This window comes from Papio anubis, chromosome 5, assembly GCF_008728515.1.
Source record: "Papio anubis isolate 15944 chromosome 5, Panubis1.0, whole genome shotgun sequence".
Taxonomy (NCBI): domain Eukaryota; kingdom Metazoa; phylum Chordata; class Mammalia; order Primates; family Cercopithecidae; genus Papio; species Papio anubis.
In genome coordinates, this window is record NC_044980.1 from 164,513,425 (window position 1) to 164,538,176 (window position 24,752).

General features: G+C 39.1%; 1 protein-coding gene across 6 annotated transcripts in view; it reads right to left on the reverse strand.

The window, feature by feature from the left end:
• The window catches only part of FBXW11 (F-box and WD repeat domain containing 11), a 140,702-nt gene that overhangs the window by 37,747 nt on the left and 78,203 nt on the right, over nt 1-24,752 (reverse strand). For 4 of the 6 annotated variants that reach the window (XM_021939952.1, XM_009209569.4, XM_021939951.2 and 1 more), the window contains 2 exons: nt 13,359-13,421; nt 9,612-9,837 (listed from right to left, as the gene is read on the reverse strand). In XM_021939952.1, coding sequence (XP_021795644.1) covers nt 9,612-9,837; nt 13,359-13,421 — 289 coding nt within the window. The remainder of the gene's footprint in view (nt 1-9,611; nt 9,838-13,358; nt 13,422-24,752) is intronic. The other 2 variants (XM_021939955.1, XM_021939950.1) reach the window with 1 other exon arrangement.

Consider the following 24,752-nt stretch of genomic DNA (forward strand, 5'->3'; position numbering starts at 1 on the left):
TTTCAAGTCCCAGGTTCACCACTTACTAGTTCTATGACATGAAACAAACACTGAAACATTCCTGTGCCTTGAATTTTTGCGCCTTAACATACAAAATGCTAACCACCAGTAACAACTGTCCTTTCTCACACTGTCAGAATCAAATTCAACAGTTTTACAAAAACATTTTATAGACAATAAAGCACTCTACAAAGTTAATATCTGTTCCTTTTCTCAAAATAATTAGAAGTAGTATAATAGCACTAAACTTGGTTGTTGAAAGGCCAGATGTAGGTAAATTATTAAACTTTCAGAGTCTCAGTTTCCTCATCCGTATAAGATTATGATAATAATCTCTACTTGATTCTGAAAATATCAAAATGAGATGATGCACGAAAAATGCTTTACAAACTAAAGTTTCTTCAACTCTAAGAATGACTATTATTATACCGTTGGTTATAATTTCCAGGTCCTTCATATACTAAAATTGTCTTACTCTGGATTAGATCAAAGACCCAAGCTATGGTCTAAGAATAAAGACTACACTGGGACCACTGTCCTTTCCTGCATGTCATTTATATTACAGTTAATGTGATCAAAGGCTGCACTGACTTCCTCTGACAGTCATATCACAGAAGACGCCTAACATGGCAGTACGTTGGAATAAAATCCTAGGCCTCTCCCCCCAAAACACCTATTAAAACAATGTCCCCTAATGCTCTATTTGTACAGTTAGTTGGAAAGGCAGGGGCAGCTTTGTACAGTTTATATTTATCCTTACTATAATTCACCTTCAAAGCTTTGTCTGACCCATCCATTTCAGTCTCTAGAATTCTGATTTTTGTCACATCCAGAAGAGTGGGTATTCCACACCAGACCTGCATGATGGGCTAAAGTACTAAGGCAAACATGTTAAACCGTGTTGGCAAACATGTTAAATGGGTCAGAACCAAGGACAGCACCCATGACACTAGCTATTAGTAGCTATTATTATAATATTTTCCTCCAAGCTAACACTGATGCACTCATCAATACGCCCAGGGCACCCACACTGAGCCATCCGGTCTGCAGTCATCTATATGTGCCACCGCCCAGCCCATATCTCTCTATTCTGTCCTCAGGTATTTGGAAAAACCGGCCTATGATGATACTACCATTTATTTACTTCATTCTTCAGACGTACCTACTAGCCTGGTAACTTTATCCAAAAAGGAAGTAAGGTGAGTTTGGTATGGCTGCTTTCATGTTCCCGTGCTGGGGTTTACTACATGAAGTTGTATTGAAATTTTTCACTTACATGTTGACACTAGCTGCTTGGTATCCCTTTTAAACATATCTAGTTCACATTCATTATAGAAAACCTATAAAGTGTAGATGAGCAAAATTTTTTACATCTCTAAACCCCATTTCCCAGAGATGGGAACAACTTTTCACATTCTGTATACATCCTTCTAGGTTTACACAACCATACACAATCTTTTCAGAGGCTGATTAGCCTTTGAAACTCATCTAAGAATTCTGCTAAAGTACAACATCTAATTTCATAGCTAAATCCCCCCAAAACACCTTCTCCAGTTCTTAAAACCAGGAATTCTGTTCATCAGTCATCTCTGGTGCTATCATGCAAGACTACCACGTGCAACTGTACAAGCTGTACAGGGCACAACCATACCCAATAGTTCTGCATACTGGTTTTCAATTACTTCACAATGTTCTACAACTTGAAAAATCACAACCACAGGTTTTGCCACTATCCAGACATACAATGTATTTAGGCCTATTTGTTTATATGAGCTATGTGATTCCTAAATATCTTCACATCTTTTCAAATACAACTTTGCTAACCTTTCCTTTAAAGCCATTATTCTTGGGTTGGGGGGGTGGAATTAGGTTAATGGGAGTGAAAATACGTTGTTTCTTTCTATTATCACTACACTATCTATTCTAAGCACATTATTCCTTCATTCTTTATAATCTTGCTCCAAATAGTTAATTATTTTGTTTTCAACTCTTTCAATTTACTTCAACATTTTGGCCAATTTTACATTATTTGGGGTTTGGTCCTCTTGGTACCATTCTCAAAGGTTTCACAGGGACTCACTCTACCACCCAAGTTGGAGTACAGTGGCACAATCATGGTTCACTGCCACCTCAAACTCCTGGGTTCAAGCAATCCTCCCACCTCAACCTCCCAAATAACTAGGACTACAGTCACATGCCCCCACACCCAGCTAATTTTTTTTATCATTTGTAGAGATGAGGTCTCACTATGTTGCCCAGGATGGTCTCAAAACTCCTGGGCTCAAGCAATCCTCCTGCCTTGGCCTTCAAAGAGCTGAGATTACAGGCGTGAGCCACTGCACCTGGCCGCCTTTCTTCAATCTTCTATGTTTACTTAAAATCAGGGAAATCCAAGGATAATCACATGGGGTTCTACTTGTGCCTCGCCATCACTAGGATTGACAAATTAATCAGAATTTCAAACTGCAGAATCTGTCAGTCCTCTAAACATTTTCATTCAGTCTCTAGCCGTGGACTAACAGACTTGGCTCTTTCAATCTTTCGAATGCTGGGGTACTTATCTATCTTCCTTTTCCGGTTTCTGCACTTAATATCAGAACACAGCTAATTACAGCATCTCGCTCTGTCGCCCAGGCTGAAGTGCAGTGACATGATCATGGCTTATTACAGCCTTGACCTTCCAAAATCAAGTGATCCTCCTGCCTCAGCCTCCCTAGTAGCTGGGACTACAAGTGTACATTACCATGCCAGGCAAATTTAAAAAAAAAAAAATTTTTTTAGTAGAGACAGGGTCTCACTATGTTGCCCAGGCTAAGAACACGGCCACTTTTAAAGGTTTATATTACTTCACATCATTAACCCCAAATCCTCCTAAATGGTTATAAACACATCTCTAATTAATTCCCCTCTAGAATCCTCTGCTCTCTGAAAGGTGAAACAAACAGCAAGACAAGGATGCATTAGGGGCTGCATGGTGGCTCACACCTGTAATCCCAGAACTTTGGGAGGCCAAGATGGGCAGATCACTTGAGTCCAGGAGTTTGAGGCTGGTCTGGCCAACAAGGCAAAACTCCATCTCTACTAAATATACAAAGATTAGCTATAGTGGTACACGCCTGTAATCCCAGCTACTTGGGAGGATGAGGTATGAGAATCACTTGAACCTAGGAGATGGAGGTTGCAGTAAGTGGAGATCACGCCACTGCACTCTAGCCTGGGTGACAGTGCAAGACTCTGTCTTTTAAAAACAATATAAAAAATAAAAAGAATGCATTAGGTACTTGCCTTTTCAAACCTCAAAGGCTGCAACATCCCCATCATCTGTGATGGGAAAGCAGCACCCAAACCTTCCACCTATCTGGGGGGGTCTATGAGTCTGTGTGGTTGTATCTGACTCAACTCAGGGTTACTGATTTTTAAAACAACAGCAACAAAAAAATATTCCCCCAATCTTCTCCTGACCTACTAAATCAGAACCTCTAGATGATAAGGCCCAGGAATCTGTTCTTTTTTATTTTTTGAGATGGATTCTCACTCTGTCACCAGGATGCAGTGCAGTGGCGCCATCTCAGCTCACTGTAACCTCCACCTCCTGGGTTCAAGCGATTCTCCTGCCTCAGCCTCCCGAGTAGCTGGGACCACAGGCGCACACCACCACACCCACCTAATTTTTGTATTTTTAGTACAGACGGGGTTTCACCATGTTGGCCAGGATGGTCTCGATCTCCTGACCTCATAATCCGCCCAACTCGGCCTCCGGAAGTGCTTGGATTACAGGCATGAGCCACCGTGCCCAGCCAGGAATATGTATTTTTAAGAAGTGCCACTAGATAACACTGAAATATTGGGAACTATCGGTTTACAGCAATGATATCCCTTTTAGTCCTCTTTGATTCCCCCATCAATTGCTCACAACTAGGCTATCAATGAGTTTTTACAGAAATAAATCCCTTACTAATACTTATTTCTCCCTCTTTCAAATGCCATCAGTCCAATTAAGCAACATCTGAGTGATATCTATGAAATTTGACCTATTTCCTTTGTCTAATACTTTAAGTGCACGTCCTCCCTCTATAAGGCAGCATGTTTTAGTCTTGTGGAAAACACACTGCCTGAAAGTCAGATAGACCAGGTTGAATCTCAGTTCTGTCAACTGCTAGTTGTGTGACCTTAAGCAAATCAGTTTTCCTTTTAGGATCTCAGTCTTCCATAATATCAGAATGATATTAAATGTCTGAAATAAATTACATCATATAATCTTTGCAATAACCTTCTGAGATAGGTACTCTAAATACCCTCATTTTACATGGAGGGAATCTCCCAGTCTTGTTGGGAAAGTTAGTAAGACAGCATATGTAAGGAGATGGGTAAATAAGAAGTTTACTCAAGAAATGTCAGTCTTTGTTCTCCTCTCCCCCAAATCATCTCAATGGATATCAATGGACAAGGCCACTACACAATATTCTTCTTGTTACTTTCTGCATTTTGCATCCCCTCTACCAAAAAGCTAAGCCCCCTCCCTCTGTTTTTTTGGTATAAGTCTCATGGCCCCTTAAATGTTTTGAGAAGAACAGGAATCAAACAATCTCTGTTCAGGTACCTTAGAGTGGCCACCCTCAGGAGCCATGCAGACCATGTAACTTTCTGGTTTCAAGCCTGTTCAGGACAAAGAGGTTACTGAATAAGGTGGTCCATTTGCCTGAGCTAAAAAGTGCTTTGAGGTATTTAAGCATTTTCTGAAGTACCTATGTCTGGCTCTCATTACTGTCTCTATCATGCTGAGACTCCCCCATCTCCCACCACCACCCCCTTTTCCTAAGGCAACAAGAGGACACATTACAGCTTCAGAAAATTGAGGCCATAACACTTCGCACACAGTGCTGAAGACATGCTGCTGTTGCTAATTACAGGAACCAGATGAAAGTCTGGAAAAACTTCAATAATAAGTTAAAACAATTAAAAGGCACAAATTTCAAAGCTCAATATGTAAATAACACTGTATCAAAATGAAACTCAAATGTCAATTCAACGCCCTTGACTACAACGAGTTTTAACACAGCTGCTTAGATCACACAATTACAGAAACTTTTATTATTTTAGAAATGCATTTCAAAGAGCAGCTGCAAAGAAACTTCCTTTCCCACCCACCCCTGCTATCCCTTCCCCCTCCCAAGTCACAAATCTAGTTGTAAAATCTGAAGTTCTAAACGTTTTAAAAGAAAACAATGCAACTGCTAACAGCAACAGTCCCTCAACGGATGCCTTCCACCTGGAAAACACCAACGTAAGGTTTCAGACAGAAATGAAGTGAAAAGCGGCTCAGCTCACAAAGTCTAACATCTTTTTCCATAAAACACCCAGGAAACAAATCAACAAAGTGACACACACCTATATGATGTCAGGATGAATCAATTCGGAAATCAGTGGATTAATTCGGAATAATTAAAATGTCCTAGCAATAAATCTTACTACCTCTGGAGAAGCAGGTGTTTCCTGCCTCTCTGGGCGTTTTTCTAAGCTGCCATCCTCAGAATACCCAATAGATGCCCTGCATACTATAACGTATCATCATTAATCCTCACACAGTACCCATAAAGTATTGCTATTATTCCCACACAGATGAGGAAACTGAGGCTCCAAAAAGTGGGACCACACAGCTGTAGAGTGTAAGGGCTAGGATTCAAACCAAGGGCCTGTGTGACTCCAGCACCCATACTTTCTCCTGTCACGCTGCTCTGGCCGTGTACCCAACCTAAAGCTTTATCTATGCTCTGGTTCTTCCACATCTCCTAGGACCTTTCATCTAATCTCTGTCACATTTATGGTCCACAATATGGCTCATCATCCTTTCTTGGGGATAAGACAATTGAATAAACCAGGGCCAGAAAGCCAAGTGTTTCAAAACTCTTAATTGCTTAGACACCTCAACAAACAGATCACCAATGCTTATCATCCTTTTTGAAATACAATCTGTCTCTACTTTACATGGTATGAATTTTCCCATTAACAACAGTTCTTTACAAACCGCAAACTCAGCATGCAGAAATTGACATTGCAGACTAAACATTTACTATGATTTTTAGAAAGGCATATCATAATTATCACTTTTTCCACTGAGCCAAAAGGAGCCAGAGACCACAAACATTTTCCATTTTCCCTATACTGACAGGTATGATATTCACAGCAAGCATTTAAAAGCTAAAATTATAGATAATTTTTATAGAATTAATGGTTTTCACAATCAAATGAAGTCGTAAGTTGACTGTCAATTTCAATAGTGTAAAAACTCAAACTCAAGATGATGTACAGTAATAATGAAACACCAAACTAGTATAATGATTCGTAAGTTGCTCCACACATTATTAAATCTAAGTATGAACATGGACATGGACCTGTTTCTCCTGTGATGCTCTTAAGGCAGAGTCTGTGTTAAGGAACTAATGCCATGTTTAATCTAGGTCTACTAGATACTAACTAACACAATCAACTTGGCCAGCTTGTCCTCAGCTATTAGATTCATATGTATGATATATACTGACATATGTATATATGTTCAGATCAAGTCCTGTTAAAACAAATAGCATTTTAACTAAAGTATTTCCATGTCCCAGCCAATGGTCCATTCATTTCATGTAATATTCAATACCACAAAATTCCACTTTAACAGAGATATGGACAATGCCTTAACATTCACTGTAATGAAAACTGAATTGTATGCAATTATACTAACCATATTTATATACATAACACATGTTCATCTGTTCTGCTTCTTCTCCAAGGCTGTATACTCCCTAAGAGATGGGGTTGCCTCTGAACTATACTCTGAAAATCAAGAGAACTTCAACAGTGCCACCTTGTGGCTCCTCTGCAAATATAAGGTGAGTTCCCTGGCACTCAAACACACTTCAGAAGCAAATTAAAACAAAACGGTGGAAAACAAAACAATAAACTGAATTGCTTGACAAAAATGAGTATCCTCCATTCTGTAGGATAGTATCCATTCTGTAGGATACTCTTAAGGCAGATGTATATCATTATACATTTGACCAAATCCACAAAATGAATAACAGCAAGAGTAAACCCTAACGTAACCTATGACTTTGGGGTAATAACGATGTGTCAGCGCAGGTTCATATTTAAAATCACTTATGAGGGATAAATACAATCACCAACCTAAAATACAACTCTGTCTTTTCTTGGTGTCAGATGTAGACTGATTCCATAGGTTTCTGAGTTTGAGTTCTGTACATATAGAGAAGCTGCATCATGTGTACATGCCTCATCTTACTTCCATTCACCTGTAATCCTCTCTCATACAATCAAAAGCAAGTCTCCCTCTCCACCCTGGATCCCTCCCTCATAATTAAAAGTGAGAATTATTGAATTGAGTTGTAATCCTTACATTCAGTACATGGGGCCAATTTAAGGAATTTTCCTTAGCCTTTGTACTAATTTTTGAACCAACCCCTATAATCATTCACACCACCACCACTATAATCAAGATGTGTGACTCTGGGCATCTCACCCAATTAATTACTCTTTGGCTTCCTAATCTACACAATGAAAAACAGGACTCAGTGATGGCTAAGATCCCCTTAAGCAATTAAATAGTATGATTCTAGAAACAAAGGATTCATGTTTTGCTTTTCTAGAGATTCTAATGGAAGAAATGAGCAAGTCATGCTACATTTCAGCATAAAAAGAACAGCAGTGTCAAATTTTTCTAAGCTAACTCTCAAATATCCTTAAAACTCCCACTGCAGAAGGTAAACTTACAAGTTTCGGGAGAGAGATTAGAAATCAGAAGCTGATTTGTCAACGTGCAGCCCCAGGTTTCCGTTTTCTGTGGAAGGACTTAGAACACAGAGTCCTGATATTCTGTAAATCACAGATAGGCTAAGGGAGGAGCTACTCTTCAAGAAGCTATCCTGTAGCTCTGACAAGCGCTAGGGTTGTGGCAATGGTACTGGCTCATCCCTGGCTACTTCTAGGCTTATTTTGACGTGGCAATTTTAACCACACATTACACTGGCCACATCAGAGGAAAACATTCTGGCCAGCATTCTCTACAGGAGTGAAATCTCTATATCTTACCTAGCCAAATTTAAATTGAGAATTTTTAAAAAAACAATATAGAAACAGAAAAAAATTCATGATTAATCATATTCAAAGGGAAGTTCGGCACAGTGGTGCATGTCTGCTGTACCAGCTACTCAGGAGGCTGAGGCAGGAGGATCACCAGTTCGGCACAGTGCTGCATGCCTGCAGTACCAGCTACTCAGGAGGCTGAGGCAGGAGGATCACTTGAGCCCAGGAGCTCCAGGCCAGCCTGGCCCACATAGCAAGGTGCCACTTCGTTGAGAAAAATAAAAAGGTGGTACAGAATACAGCAAATTTTAAATTATTTTTTAAAAATCAAAGGGAAATAAATAGGTGGAGCACAGTGAAACCATTCTGTAGGATACTCTTAAGGCAAATGTATATCATTATACATTTGACCAAACCCACAAAATGAATAACAGCAAGAGTAAACCCTAACGTAACCTATGACTTTGGGGTAATAACGATGTGTCAGCGCAGGTTCATGAATTGTAACAAATGTGCTGCTCTGCTGTGCAATGCCCATAGTGGGGCAGGCTGAGGGAACGGGTATGTGAATACGGGAATTCTCTGCATTCTCCCTGCAATTTTGCTCTGAACCTCAACCTGCTCTAAAAATATAAAGTCTACTTTTAAAAATCAAAGTAAATTTGACCAGGTGTGTGTGTGTGTGTGTGTGTGTGTGTACACACCTATGCGTGTATGAGACATATATGGGAAGACAGTAGTGAGGGAGAGGATGCAGAAACAGGTTTTGAGAAATATAATAAAGACATGCTACCAGTTTTCCCAATATATTTTTGCCATTCCTTAAGTGCCACTTCAGATACAAATGAATGTCCTAAACTTTGGGACACTTCCCAAACATACAAACTATGTTTGAAGGGAAGAGCACCATGTTTTTAAAAATTACCTACAAAGGCAAAGTGCAGACTCTAAACGACATCAAAATAAAAAGCATATCATTAACTCATTCAACAAACCGAATGAAGCAACAGGGTGAACCAATAATGAATACGTTTTTTTTTTTGAGACAGAGCCTCACACTTGTCACCTAGGCTGGAGTGCGGCGGTGCAATCTTGGCTCACTGCAACCTCCACCTCCCGGGTTCAAGCTATCCTCCTGCCTCACCCTCCTGAGTAGCTGGGATTACAGGCATCCGCCCACCCCTGGCTAATTTTTGTACTTTTAGTAGAGATGGGGTTTCACCATGTTGGCCAGGCTCGAACTTCTGACCCCAGGTGATCCACCCGCCTTGGCCTCCCAAAGTGCTGGGATTACAGGCATGAGCCACCATTCCCGGCCAATAATGAACACTGTTAAAGATACTGCCTATATTTCCTAGATAGATACTAAATTATAATTCCTCAAGTTCCATATATTAAAGTATGTGTCCCAAAGAAATGCTGCCTCACACAGTACTCATTCAATCATTTCATAAATATCCACCTAGATCCTTGGGCCGGGCATTCTTCGATCGCTCAGCTTTTGAAAAGACAAGTACAGTTACCTGGTAAAGCGGTAATAAAGTCCCGCTGCAACATGGGCTTCAGGTAAGAGTTAATATGTCCATGCTGATAATGACACATTCGTGAAATAAGATGTTCCACAAATTCCACTTGATCTGATTCAGACCACTGGTCAAAATATTTAATACACAAGTCTTTTTCTTTTTGATAGTTTCCTTCTGATGGCCTCTTTCTGGAGACGATCACAGATGATGTTCCATTACTTATCTATTTTAGAAAAACAAAAAAATAATTAGTTTAACAAGGAAAGAAACCTAATTAATATTTCATGGAAATATTTTTCACCCTGTGTATTTAATCTTAAAATGACACTTTTACCCTAAAGCCAAACTCATTCCATCATTAATTCATTCAGGAATTTAAAATGTATTCAGGGTCTGTGTCCTCAAATTAGTCACTACAGGAAATGCCAAAGTGATAGCTATTTCTAAAAGGCACCTTAAATCATCATTTTCGAACGCTTATTACAAAATGATGCTCCAAAGATATATACTGGGTATCTCTCTATACACAGGATATATAGGAATTATCGTCTCCAAAGATAACTGTTGCTGGAGATAACCATCGTAGAGAAACTGCTCAACTTGGCAAAGTGGCAACTGATTATTAACAGTTTGTTTTACTTCCTCAAAGTTGAAAGTTAATGCTACACACATCTATGCTAATGGTTCTCAAACTTGAACTAGCATCAGAATAACAAGAGGGGTTGTTAAACACACAGACCGCTGGGTCCCACCCTAGAGGTCTGGAGTGGAGCCCAAGAATTTGTATTTCTAACAAGTTTCCCAGCAATGCTGATGCCACTGGTCCAGAGACTACACTTTAGGGACCACATGTTGAGAACCACAGGTCTATATAACAAAGACAAGCTGTGCTGTGTTGAAACCTGAAAGCAATTCAATCCAAAAAGCTTCATTTTACCCAACAGTTTCAATCTCTTCCATACGGTTTTGCCAGGGCTACTAATCTGGCAAAACATTTTAGACTTTCCCATCCTTCTTTAGATTACCTTCCAAGAAAGTGACCCAAGGTAAATAAACCACGTGTACCTGAAAAATTCTACATCTTACATAGGTGGTTTATGGACAACTCACAGACTCTTATACTAACAATGCATTTCTCATCCAATCTTCCTACAAGTCCTTACATAGAATCAGTATATGTTTTAAAACTGAAACTACATACACTGCATCTGGACAGTAACATTAAAAATAATCTCAATTACTAGACTCAAACCACAACTACTATGAGGCGCAGTAACCTCCCTGTCTAAACAAAATAACCTCAATACTTTTGTCAAACATTTGTCAAATCATTTGTCGATCACTCCTCTGATAGCCTCCTCATACATAATACCAGAAAAAATAACACAAAAGATAATTCTAAGAACTGAAGAGCTGAATTACAAACACCTATTAATTCCATTAGGAACTTATCTCAGGAGTCTTACATGGAATGAACCAAGAGCTTTTCCTATCAGTATGTCCCCTAACTTAAAGTGGACTAAACCCATTCCAGAGAAGACATCCTTTGTAAATATCCAAAGGAGTCTTCAGTCTTCCTTGACAAAAAATCTTATAAATTTCATGTCTGAAATTCTCATGTCCATATTTAGAGGTATAAGATGGAAAGGCATCTATCTTCCACTCAGTTTATCTTACGGCCCCATTGTCTAAGAATGTTTCTTCCTTTGTATCTTGGGTGAGGAAAAGCTCACTGACACCAGATACCACTAGGGGGAAGCATTGAACAAGGATTTTGAAACTTTGCTTATACTAAGACATTTGTGTCTCAACAGATCCAAAAAATAAAGAGTTCAAAACAGAGATGAAAAGTCTTTGCTGTGATGAATATTGGCAAGAATAAGGGGCATCTAAGTTGCTTTAAGCATAAGGATGTCCACAATATAATAAAGAAAAGTTAGAAATAACTGCCCAATTACAAGCAACTGTTTAAAACAAATTCTAACACATCACCATTAAGAGCTATAATGTAAGCCACTAAAATCAGCATATAAAGTAAGATTTTGGCCAGGTATGGCTCACGTCTGTAATCCCAGCACTTTGGGAGGCCAAGTTAGCTGGATCACTTTAAGGCCAGGAGTTCAAGACGAGCCTGGCCAACATGGTGAAATCCTGTCTCTACTAAAAATACAAAAAGAATTAGCCAGGCGTGGTGGCAGACGCCTGTAACCCCAGCTACTCAGGAGGCTGAGGCAGGAGAAATGCTTGAACCTGGGAGGCGGAGGGTGTAGTGAGCTGAGATCATGCCACTGCACTCCAGCCTGGGGTGTAGAGCAAGACACCATCAGGAAAAAAAAAAAAGGGGGGGGTAATATTTTTATAACAACAGAACATGCTTATGAAATAATATTAAGAAACAAAAGGCAAGATCCAGGATTTTACAAAACATTATGATCACAGTAATTCATGACAAGGAGAACATACCATGACAGCGTAAATGGTATACATCAAAATCTCAAAAGTGCCTTAAGAAAGAAAACTGCGTGTGTTTACCTTCCCCCTTTATTTCTATATTTTATTCCAAATAACTTGCCAAAACAATGATTCATAACAGGTTAAATATAATGATAACAACTTACACTTGTGTACGGCTTTATAATTTACAAAGTACTTTCACAGCCATTAATTCATTTGATAAGCAAAAGTGTTATTTTATTTACAGACAAGTTCCTAATCATCTAGCCTCCCTAGAGTGTTTGTATAATTATTAACTAGTTGACTGGAAGATAGATGAAAGAAAAACTAAAGCTAAAGTGTGAAGAACCACTGCCAATTGAAAAATCATAGTAAATGAAGAGCATCCGCTGCAAAATAATAAACGTGAAGGAGGGTACAAAACTCAGTCTGTACACAATGTAAGAAGAAAATAATGGTATGTGCACTATTCTATAGCACATTTTCAATATGCTATTTCCAACCACGTGCTCAGCCCAGCAAGCTCTTCCTAGTGTTGTTTTTCTTTGCTTCATTTCCTCTTAAATGTGTTGGGTGCACTTTGTTCCTGCTAACTAATCTATCTTTTTAGTTTCAAATCAAATGAACCCAGAGAATTCATTTTTATATTAGTCTCTTCTGATTTAGATTTGTTTTGCTTTTAAATCCTGTCTTCATGAAGGGGAAAGCCATGTGTACCAGCATGGTTGATAAAACACCAAATCATGAAACTCTGCTTGCTCCCCAAACCCCCAACCACACACAACACACACACACACACACACACACACACACACACACACACAACCTGGGGAATTGGGAAGAAAACTGGCAAACCTTAAAACAGAGCCAAGGGAGAAGGAGATGAGCTTAAAAGGAAAAGGCAAACCAATGGAAATGGGAGAGAAGACTAAAGGTTGAGAGCAAGAGGAGAAAAGGCCATCCATGTATATACTGGCGTGTGGCATGGTGCAATTCTGGTGACAAAGGATGCCATCACTATCCATCTTTGGCTTAGGCAGAGGCCACAGACAGAACATTTTAGGCTACAGCCACTTCAGATCTTTGTGGAAACTCCAAAATTATTTAGCATATTTGTAATGACAATTCCCTATGGAAGGAAGATAAATTAGGGTGGATTCTGAAACTAGCAAAACTGCACAAAAGAAAACAAAAATGCTTGGCTCTTGATTCCACTGAGGACATTAACTGAGGGAGCATCCTATCTATAGTAAGTCAGTTGCTGTCTAATCTGTGCGCCGTCATTCCTACCTGCCAAAGAGTATTTTTCTTTGGGGACTCATCTTCATTTTGATCTTCCATAACTGAAGTGTTCTAAGGGGGGAAAAACAGGTTATTTGAATTATACCAAGTTTTGCAAATCCTAAATAACTACAAGAAATAATTTTGCAAACCCAAGCTAGAGTGTACCAATACAAACCCAAGAACTATTTGGCTCTGTGGCTAACACATGCCATTTTGGGTCAAGGGAGATGTGCTCATCTTTCATAAATCAATCAAGTTAGTGGTTAGACAAAAGCAAGCATAAAGTCATTATTTACAAAGGTTGGGTGTGCTTAGAAAAAAGGCTAAATTGTGGGAGTGAGGGTGAAGCTCAACCTCAGTCATCACTGTTTTTGCACTTGTGGCAAGAAATTCCAAAGACCCATGAAGTTTCCGATGATTGCACAAAACATTTACTAGAAGGTCTGCTATTCAGTAATGCACCCCAGGGAATCCGCAATTAGAAGTAGCAAAGCCTTGGAAGCCCCCCTGCCTTCGTCCTTCCTCCCCTGATAGCCTTGTTTTTCTGGAATGGCTTTGCAATCTCCCCTAGCAAGCACGGTGGGTGCCCCAACCTTCTCCCTGAAGAGGAGGATGCTGTTAGCCAGTAACAATCTGGCTTGCCTTGGGAATGCATTAGCTTTTGATTTTTGTGTTTACTGCACAAAGAGGTACTGTGTAATTATTCTTTCTGGTGACCCAGTCGCTCAATAGATGCCCATTAACTAGAGATTATACATGATTGGATTTTCCCTTTTGAAGCTCCCACCTAATGGCTAAATGGAAACTTAATGAGAAGGGGAAGTGGGCTAGTTGTGCTCTGAAAAGACAACTCATTTATGGATAGCAGTCTCTCTAAGATTCCTTCCAAAACCTAAAATTATAATATTGGGGTATAAAATTTAAACAACATTTGTCTCATAGTATTATTCAAAAGGTTATTACAGATCTATTTAAGTTATCAGTGTTTACGAGATCCTGTTTGCTGTCTTTAGGGAATAAGCCTGTCTCAAAATTTCCCTATTTTTCCTTTATGTTCTTCAAGTCCTAAAATGTTTGTACTATTTATACAGTATTTCCAAACAATCCATTTGAAAATACCAATGTAGGTAATGACATAAGAATCACCACTGAACACTAGCCGCTCTACAGGTCACAAAACTGGCTCTGAGCAGGGATGCAGTATGACAGAGTAGGAAAGTCAAAGGCTTTGAAGTCAAAGAGAAGTTGGATTCCTGATTTGGTCACTCACTCAATGTGTGTGTGTGAGCTTGAGCAAGATCTTTTACCCTGGGAACAAATACAAACACACAGAGTTGTTGTGGGGATGGAGACTACCCTACACAATGCTTAATGCATAATAGGTATTCCAAAAAACATTACTTCACTCTCCGATTTGAAGATGCTACTTTTCCCCTGTGTTATCTTCTTATGCTTTTCTAATTTCAGAGATTTTGACAGGATGGCTCCAGATGGCTGCCTATGGGGAAAACTTGGCTTTCTCAGTAAAATCTTATAAACCCCATAGCACCAAGGTCCACAATGAGGGAGAGGGACAGGAGGGTGGGGCTCTATCTAAAAAATCAACCATGAGGTAGAGAGGAACTCAGTGTGTCCAAGAGTCCAAAACAGGACTGGTTTGGTGAAAGCAATAAGTAATCCTGAATGGGATGAAGAACAAGGAAACAAAGGTACTATTTATAAAGGTCTCTCCATGTAATCTTTTTACTGCTATCTTGAAGGGACCTAAGGGTTACTAAAGCGAGCAGGTTTCCTCAGGGGAATAAAGAAAGGGGGAGCAGTGACTCAGTACAGCATCCCCTGAGTTTGGTAGTTACAAAGCCGTCTTGCAAGGCCACAATGTCTGGGTTCTAAGAGTGGTAAGGACAACGAATGGCTGGAAACATGAAAGGTGGAGCATGGAAAGGAATGAGGAGTTAAGTGGAAGACAGATGGGAAGTCAGTCCCCACCCCATGTCTCCAGGTACTGCCAAGCCTCCTAACTACTCAGGAGGCTAAGGTGAGAGGATCTCAGAAGTCTGAGGCTTCAATAAGCTAAGATCATGCCAATGCACTCCAGCCCAGGCAACAGAGCAAACTTCATCTCTATGAAAAAGCAATAATAATAATAAACAAAATAAAAAATAACTGAAAATATATATGGTGTGTTTTTTTAATATGATAAACAGGTTAGCAAAAGTAACTTTCCTTTTTATCTGTGCATTTTCACGAACATGGCAACCCCAATGCAAAAAGTCTTCACTCTGTCAAACGAATGCATTCTAGGTAGCCCAGATGTAAATTACATATCTGAAACTGAATTCTATATAAAACCAAACAAAACCTGAGAATGTACCCCACTGCATCATCATTCCAAAACAAACAAACAAAAAAATCACACAATATTGTGACTTGAAAACTTGTCAAGATGTTTTCATCAACTGGGTAATTTAGTACAGCAATACTGCATTTGCTATGGAATCTCAGCTACCACCTAGAATTCATTTTTTCTTCATAGCATTTCAATAATTCTAGAATCTCTTCTGCACATTCCCCTTTCTCTCTTGCATACCAATCAATGGAAGTGGTAGGCTGGTTCCAATGACCTAGCCTTCATTTTCATTTAGTTTGTGTATAGGTACAACAGGCTCTTAGCAGTGATATATGTTTGCCAGTAGGGGCCATGAACACACACAGAATATATTTCAACTGGAAAATTCCGTACTTTGAGAATTATATGAGGAATCAATTTCCTGCTTTAAAAATGCTGCAAATTCTGCATTAAGTAACTAACAGTTAAGAGTCATATAGCTAGTAAATGAGAGACACAGGATTCAGACCTAAGCCTGTTCTACTCAGAAATCAATGTACTTTCCCACACAGAAAAAAAATGTATCTTAGGTGTTTTCCAACTGCTGGTTTTGGCCCATGAAATCAATTTAATAGACTGCAACCAGAATGTTTTAATAAAACAAAGCTGAATTGAGGAGACCCCCTACACACAAAGGTAAGCATAATAACAAATTCGTACAAAAAAGGCTAAAAGAAATGAGCAAAAACATAGCAAAAAAAATTCAAATTAAAAGGACAGCAAGGGTTTTTATTGCAAGGAGAGCAATATTTACGTTTTAAATCTCTGAAAAGCAAAATTCAAAAAGAAGAGTGCGTCTTAAGAGTCAGGGTTCCATTTTGTTACCCAGGCTGAAGTACAGAGGCATGATCATAGCTCACTACAATCTCGAACTCCCGGGCTCAAGCAATCCTCACAACTCAGCCTCCTGAGTAGCTAGGACTACAGGCTCACACCACAACACCCAACTAATTTTTTAAAATTTTTTAGAGACACGGTCTTGCTATGTTGCCCAAGCTGATCTCAAACTCCCAGGCTCAAGTGATCCTCCTGTCTCAGCTTCCCAAGTCACCGGGATTACAGGTAAGTCACCACACCAAGCAACAGTACATAAAGGAGAAAAGTTGGAAATTTTATTTTTTAAATACCTTTCCAGCTTTGACAGATGAAGGAGACCAAAAAGAAAGAAACAAACAAACAAGGGAGGGAGGGAGGGAAGGAGGGACGGGCTTGATTTACTAGATATATCTCAAACTTTCTATCCAGTAAGAGATTACATATTATTCTCAATTTTCCATGGACCTTTTTGTAAAAACTGATATAGGTCACAGAAAAAAAATCCCAAATATAGTTAGAAATCAGGAAGAGATTATTACATATTTAAGATTACACCAAGTAGAAAAATCTAAACATATTCCGCCAATTACTACTCACTGTAAATTCCAAAGATAAATACATAGAACAATGACTGGCAAAGGCAAACCAAATACCTTTTCATTGTTCTTGTTACCTATATCTGGGCCCCTAAAACCTAAATCTTGCCAACACATTGCTGGGAATTAAAATCACTAGAAAGCCAGAAGCATTCATTTTGAAAAAGTTTGTCTAAAATAGCAGTTCCTATCTCTCAAACAAACATAGCAATTCAGAAGGAAGAAGGCCATATGTGCATATACATTAACGCAATCATCACCAAACAGCTTGACTGGAAATCTCCTCCCTCTGGACAAACGCTAAAATATAGGAATATACCAGTTATTTTCTTTCTGCCAACTGATAAAAATGTAAACCACTAATAAATTCTAAATCAGCTATGTATGAATTTGTTATTAAATGGGAGTTTGGTTGAAATTTCTGTTATATGAAATTTCTGTTATATTATTATAGCACAGTAAGGTCTCTTCTAATTAATCTATCCACTCAAATTTCTAACAAGTATTTCATTGTTGACATTACATGACAAGAACGGATACTAAAAAAATCTGAAAGAATGAATGTAGAAGAATGTTTTTCTTCCTTTTTGTCATCACCAATCGTGTGTGTGCATGTGCGTGTGTGTGTGCGCGTGTGTGTGTGAGACAGAGAGACAGAGTCTCACTCTGTTGCCCAGGCTGGAATGCAGCAGCACAATCCCGGCTCACTGCAACCTCTACCTCCATGGTTCAAGCAATACTCATGCCTCAGCCTCCCAAGTAGCTGGGACTACAGGCATGCACCACCATGCCCGGCTAATTTTGTATTTTTAGTAGAAATGGAGTTTTGTCATGTTAGCCAGGCTGGTCCCGAACTCCTGGCCTCAAATGATCTGCCCGCCTCAGCCTCCCAAAGTGCTGGGATTACAGGCTGAGTCACCACACCCAGACTGGATAACAAAGCTTTTAACCAATTTTTAGTTAGACTTTTTCTTACTGATTTCTAGAAATTCTATGTATATTCTAGAATGAACTCTTTCTCAAATATATTATTACAAAGGTCTTCTCCCAATCTGTGGCTTAACTTTTCATTCTCTTAATGGTGTCTTTTGATAAACAGAAGTAATAAATTTTAAAGAAGTTTAATTTGTCAATTGCTTCCTTTATTATTTATGCTTTCTGTCATCTTACTCAAGAAATCTTTTTTCTCCTAACGTCATAAAGATATTCTTCCACACCTAGGTTTTATTTTACTTTGTACATTTTCATTTAAAATTCATCTTTACTGATTTTTAAGTAAAGCAGAAATTAAGATTCTTATTTTTAAATTTTAAGTCCATGTTTTTCCAATTGGAGATTACAATCCATTATAGTTTAAAATATCAACTTAAGAGATAACCAGCATTTTTTAAAAAACTGAAATAGAATAGAGCACATATAATATCCTCTACTTCATTAATTCTAAGACATGTTTTTTTCACATTTTAACATCTCTATTTCAGATGTTACAATTAAATTACGATTTATAATCAATCTTACAATTAAATCAATCTTACAATTAAAAATGGCGGCAATTTTCCTGAATATATAGACATAACACATACACACGTGACAGCAGCAGGAGGCAGACAAAATCCTAGGGAGACGGGGCGGGTCCGTGGTGAAACCCTACCTTTTTTTTTTTTTTTTTTTTTGAGACAGAGCCTTGCTCCGTAGCCCAGGCTGGAGTGTTGTGGCGTGATCTTGGCTCACTGCAACCTCTGCCTCCCGGGTTCAAGCAATTCCTACCTCAGCCTCCCGAGTAGCTGGGATTACAGACGCCCACCACACCATGCCCAACTGATTTTTGTATTTTTAGTACAGATGGAGTTTCACCATGTTGGCCAGGCTGGTCTTGAACTCCTGACCTCGTGATCCGCCCTCCTCTGCCTCCAAAGTGCTGGGATTACAGGAACGAGCCACTGCACCCGGCCAAAACCCCACCTTCAAGCTAAAAACAGCCTGAAGCCTGAAGACAAGGCTGCTGGTTATGGATGAAGCCCACGACCCGGAGTGAGAATTTCTATTCCTGTTTGCCAGCTCTTTCCCAATTGGTTGTTTCTGGATAATGCTTTTTAATCAAACGTTGCCTTTTCCAATGCTACCTACCGCCCGCACCTCTCCCATTCTGTGACTATTAAAAACCCTGAACTCAGCCACACTGGGGGAGTACCCGACTTCGGGTAGTGGACTGCCCATTTTGAGTGCCCTCTCTGCTGAGAACTGCTTCGTCGCTCAATAAAACTTTCCGCCCTGCTCACCCTCCGATTGTGAGCATAACCTCATTCTTCTTGGATGTGGGACAAGAACTCAGGATCTTCCGAACATGGGTAGGAAAAACGCGTAATACTGTAGCCCTCTGCCCTCTGCCGGTGCCAGGCAGCAGCCCCGCATGACAGGAAGCAGCCACGGGGCCAGACCAGCCCAGGAGCCACAGGCCAGAGCAGGACGACAGGATTAAATAAGCTGTAACACAAATGGGCTGAAACATGTCCCATCCCCCACCCCCGCTGGTTGGTAGTGCTGCAGGAAGGAGAGAAGAGCTACAACCCTTCTGGGGCCCCAGACCTCGCCGCTCCCTGGGCCAGAGTTGTGACATGCTGTAATACCTCCTTTGGGGTCACGTAGTTGCTGGTGTCTCCAAAATTTTCAAGTGCCACCACATTCCCCCTTGTCTAGAGGCCAGTGCCCAAGGCAGAAGCAGGTTGCAGCACACCTGGCCCCGGCACAGACTGAGCACAGGATCAGCGCCAGGGCGCCAAGAGCAGCCCACCTGCCAAGTGGGCAGGGTACCTCCAACAGCAAGCCCGGGGCAGAGCGAGGCCCGGGCAGGTGCACTGCCAGCTGCAAAGGTCTCCAGCTGGCGAAGCAGCACTGAAAAAATCCTGTATCACATGCATATATGCATATACATAAAAATTACCACACACACACTAGGTATAAATATAAATTTCATTTCTTACTTTGAAAACCCCTGGAAAACCCTGGTAAAGGTTAGTAGAGTATAATAAATCCCATGCTGCAAAAGCTACTAGCTTTTCAGTTTGCTTTCAATTCTAATTTCATCAAAAGATACTTTCACATCTCTCTAATATCTGCCATTACCTGTTTTTAACAAAAAGAGCGGGCTTACTGTTCAATTTTCTGTAAAAAACAAACAAAAAAACAATATCTGGCTAAAATGTCATATGGGTTTTTGGTTTGTCGTTTTGTTTTGTTTTTTTGAGACAAAGTCTTGTCACTTAGGCTATAGTGCAGTGGCACGATCACGGTTCACTACAGCCTCGGTCTCCTGAGCTCAAGCAATCTTCCAGCCTTAGCCTCCCAAGTAGCTGGGACCACAGGTGCATGCACTGTGCCTGGCTAAATGTTTTGTTTTTCTTTTATGGAGACAAGATCTCAGTATGTTGCCCACGTTGGGGTTTTTAATGGTATTTACTTTTACACTAATATATGCCAGTAAGCACCACTGATTTTCCAGTCAAGTAGTGATTACAGTTCCCTCTTCTGATTTACTTAAAAAGCAGATTTTTACAACATGGTCAGAACGGAAAATAACAAATGGTATGCAGACATGTCAAAATTTGTGAGGCTTGTACTCAACTGCCCAAAGTCAGGGAAACACTATTTTAGAAGAAAAATGATCGGGGAAAAGGTTTAAACTATTTCAAGTGGGAAAAAAGCAAATCAAAATATATCTGTACAATCTCATCTTTACAAATAAAATTTATTTTATTATTTATTTACAAAAGCAACTATGTGCTTACAATATTATCTCTGTAATTTTTATTTGATTTTTGCTTACTTATCCTACCTAAATTTTCCTTAAAGTACACATATATCTTTTTAAGAGCAAGAAAAAGTGATTTTTGAAGTTAAACTTTAAAAAGTAAGTAAAAGATTCACACCAAGACCCCAGATATATATGCTGTGGTCTGGGGAAACAAACTCTTACTGAAAGACCCAGCAGTGCTGCATTCCACTTGACCTCTCTGTGCCTACATCCTCATCCATAAAACTAAGGTGAAAACAGGGCCTCCCTGGCAGAGTGAGTGAGAAAATTTTAAGAGATAATCCTGGCACGCAAGCAGGGCTCTGACACAGTTTGGATCTGTGTCCCCACGCCAACCTCTTGTCAAACTGTAATCCCCAATGTTGAAGGTGAGGCCTGGTGGGAGATGATTGAATCATGGGAGCGGTTTCTCATGGTTTAACACTATCCCCCTTGGTGCTGTCATGGCATAAGTGAGTGAGTTCTCATGAGATCTGGTTGCTTAAAAGTAGCACCTCACCACACTCTCTATTCCTCCTGCTCTGGCCACATGAAGTGCTCACTTCCCCTTCGCCTTCTGCCATAACTGAAACCAAGCAGACACCGCCATGCTTCCTATATAGCCTGCAGAACCATGAGCCAGTTAAACGTCTAAACGTCTTTTCCTTAGAAATTACCCAGTCTCACGTATTTCTTTATAGCAGTGTCAGAACAGACTAACAGAGGCTCCTTTAGTCAAATTTAACCTCCACAGGGCAGAGATATTTGGTTGTTTTATTCAGTCTGTATCCTTAGCACTTAGAATAATTCCCAGTATGCTACCTAAGTACAGAAGTATAATAAATATTTACTGATGATAAGCATTAGCTACAGTTACCAAAATCTTCCTATTACTTAACATAGTGAAAAAGTGGTAATTTGGTTTCTACTTACTCCTTTCCCACATTTTCCAAAACTGTCTACAACGAACAAGAATTCAAAATAGAAGCGAAGAAAAACATGCAGTGCCATTCTGGTCCTCACAAAAAGTGGTAAGAAACAAAGTCTACTTTCAGAGGGGCAGTCATACTTACCTCCCCCAAAGTATTCAGCTAACTATATAAAAGAAGAAAATTTATTTATTATCTGAGTGCTTAAAAAGATCTAAAAGAAGGATACATACGAGTCTGCTAGAGTCTCCCAGAGAAAGCAGACAAGGGCAGAGCGTACTCGTACAAGCTCCTTGTGCTTCACACTTTGAAGATGGCTTTAAAACCAAAGCTTTTTACATTCACTAAAGAAGCCAGAAAAGAAAGTGCTTTAGAAGCAGTAACAGAAAAACAGCCAAAAGATACTTAGTCATGAAGAATGGCACCACTGAGGAAGTCAGTCAGCTGAAGTGTAAAGAAGAGGCCCTTAAGCCAGCCATCCCCAACGCAAATCCCAGGCCCTACCAATTACAAACTGTGACTCAGGGTAAGTTACTGGACCACTCTCTTGGGTTCAGGTCCCTCTTTTTATAAAATAGGGATAATACTGCCTATGTTGCAGGAATAAAAATAACCTATGCAAAGCACCTACAACACAACACTGCTCAGAAGGGGGAAAAAATAACAAAACTGGAAAAATACTTTTATTCTTGCTTCTACTATAAATCATTTAAAAAGAAACATGAAAGCATCTATCAATAATATCAGCCAAAGCCAGAGAAATACAATATCACATCACAATCATTTTCTGTATGTGTAACTTAGCAGATTCATCCAAGATTCAAACATAAAACCTACCTAAGAAACTATAAAGCAATGAAATATAATAGTAGCTACCACTTGACAGATCGTAATATTTTAATGAAAACTGAGAAAATAAAACTAAACCTGCCAAAAGCTTACCTTAAAGATTAAGAGACGATTAATTCAAAACAATACCAATCAAAATCTCAGCAGGCTTGTCCTCCCCAACTGTGTCCCCCATCCCCCCGCCCTAAAATAGAGCTGATTTTAAAATTTATATGGAAATATCAAGGGCCAAGAAGAACCAAGTCAATCTGGAAAAATGAAGCTAGAAAATTTATACTATAAGACATCAAGATCTATTATACAGCTACTGTAACTAAAACAGTGTTATACAGACATAAAGGTGGACAAACTGATTAATGGAACGAAACAGCATTCAAACACAAATCCACACATATAAGTTCACCTGATTAAATACCAAGGTGGCACATTTCAGTGCAGTGGCAAAAGAATGGTCTTTTAAATAAAAGACTCTATCAACTAGATATTCTTAACATATTTTGGGCCCTACCCTCTCACATGCATACAAAGAAACACCAAAAAAATCCATTCTAGATAGCCTGAAGATCTGTGTAAAAGACAAAGCAGTAAAGCTTTTAGAAGAAGCCATAGGATATCTTCATGACCTGGGAATAGGCAAAACTTTTTTAAACAATATACAACTGCTAACCACAAAGAACAATGTAATAAATCAGAGTATATTAAAATAATTTCTGTTCATTAAAAACATTCAGAGACTGAAAATGTTTTAAAATTGATTTATGGTGATGATGCATCACTGGACTACATATGTGGATTAGTTTTGCGACATGCAAAATACACAATACACCTTAATTCTTTCAAAGGAATTAGATGTAAAAGAAAAAAGGCAACCCACAGAGCAAGAAAAGAGTGGCAATACACATAGAATTTTTTTTAACTCACTTCAAATCAAGGAAAAATCACAATCACACACATACTAAATTTTAAAATGAGCAAAAGACTTGCACAGGCACATCACAAAAGAAAATATACAAATGAAGTTTTTTTAAAAAGGAAAAATCAACCAAAATACTGCCACCTAAGGATAACCACTGGACCATTTTGGTACACAGACTGAAAACTGCATATATGTAAGTGAAAACTGTTTAAAACATGCTCTTCGGTAACTGATTTTTCCATGTGTCATGAACATCTTTCCACATCATTGTAGTTCTACATTTTCATTTTTAAGGGCTACAGTTCACTTCATCCCATAATTTCCTTACTCAATACAAGTAGTAACAAACATTACATTTTTTACTATCAAACACAACACTGCAATGAACCTTCATGCCTACTTTGACAATTACCTCTTGGTCAAATTTAGAAATCCATGAGATCCAAAAGGATGTGTATTTCATAATAAGTGGATGACTGAAGAGAATTTCCTTTGCGAATTCCTTGACTAATAATCATTTGTTTTCATCAGAAAAGACTTCACATTACAAGTTATTAAATCTAAGGGTCAACTCTCATTCCTCCTATTTCTTCACCTTTCAGCAAGGTTGAGCACTTCCATCTTCTTGATATACTTCATTCACTTGGCTTCCAGGACTCTGATCTAGTTTTCAACCCTTCACTAGAAGAAATGTTAAAGTTCTTCAGACAAAAGGAAAGAAAACTTGGGTCTGCATATACATTAATTTCTTCTCTTTAAATTTCTAGAAAATATGACTAACTGAAAAGTAGAAACTACTGCAGAAAAAATCAGACACAAAGAATAGAAAAGACAATTTGTGTTCATGGATTGCAAGACTTAATATTAAGATGTTCGTACCACCCAAAACTATCTACAGATTTAATGCAATCCCTACAAAAATCTCAACGATGTTTTTTGCATAAGTAGCAAAATCAACCATAAAATTCATTAGCAATCTCAAGGGACTCAGAACAGACAAAATAATCCTGATACACAAGAATGAAACTGGACTTCAAACAGCTTTGAAAAGCTGGTTTCAAAACTTACTACAAAGCTATCATAACCAAAACTGTGGAACTAGCATAAAGACATAT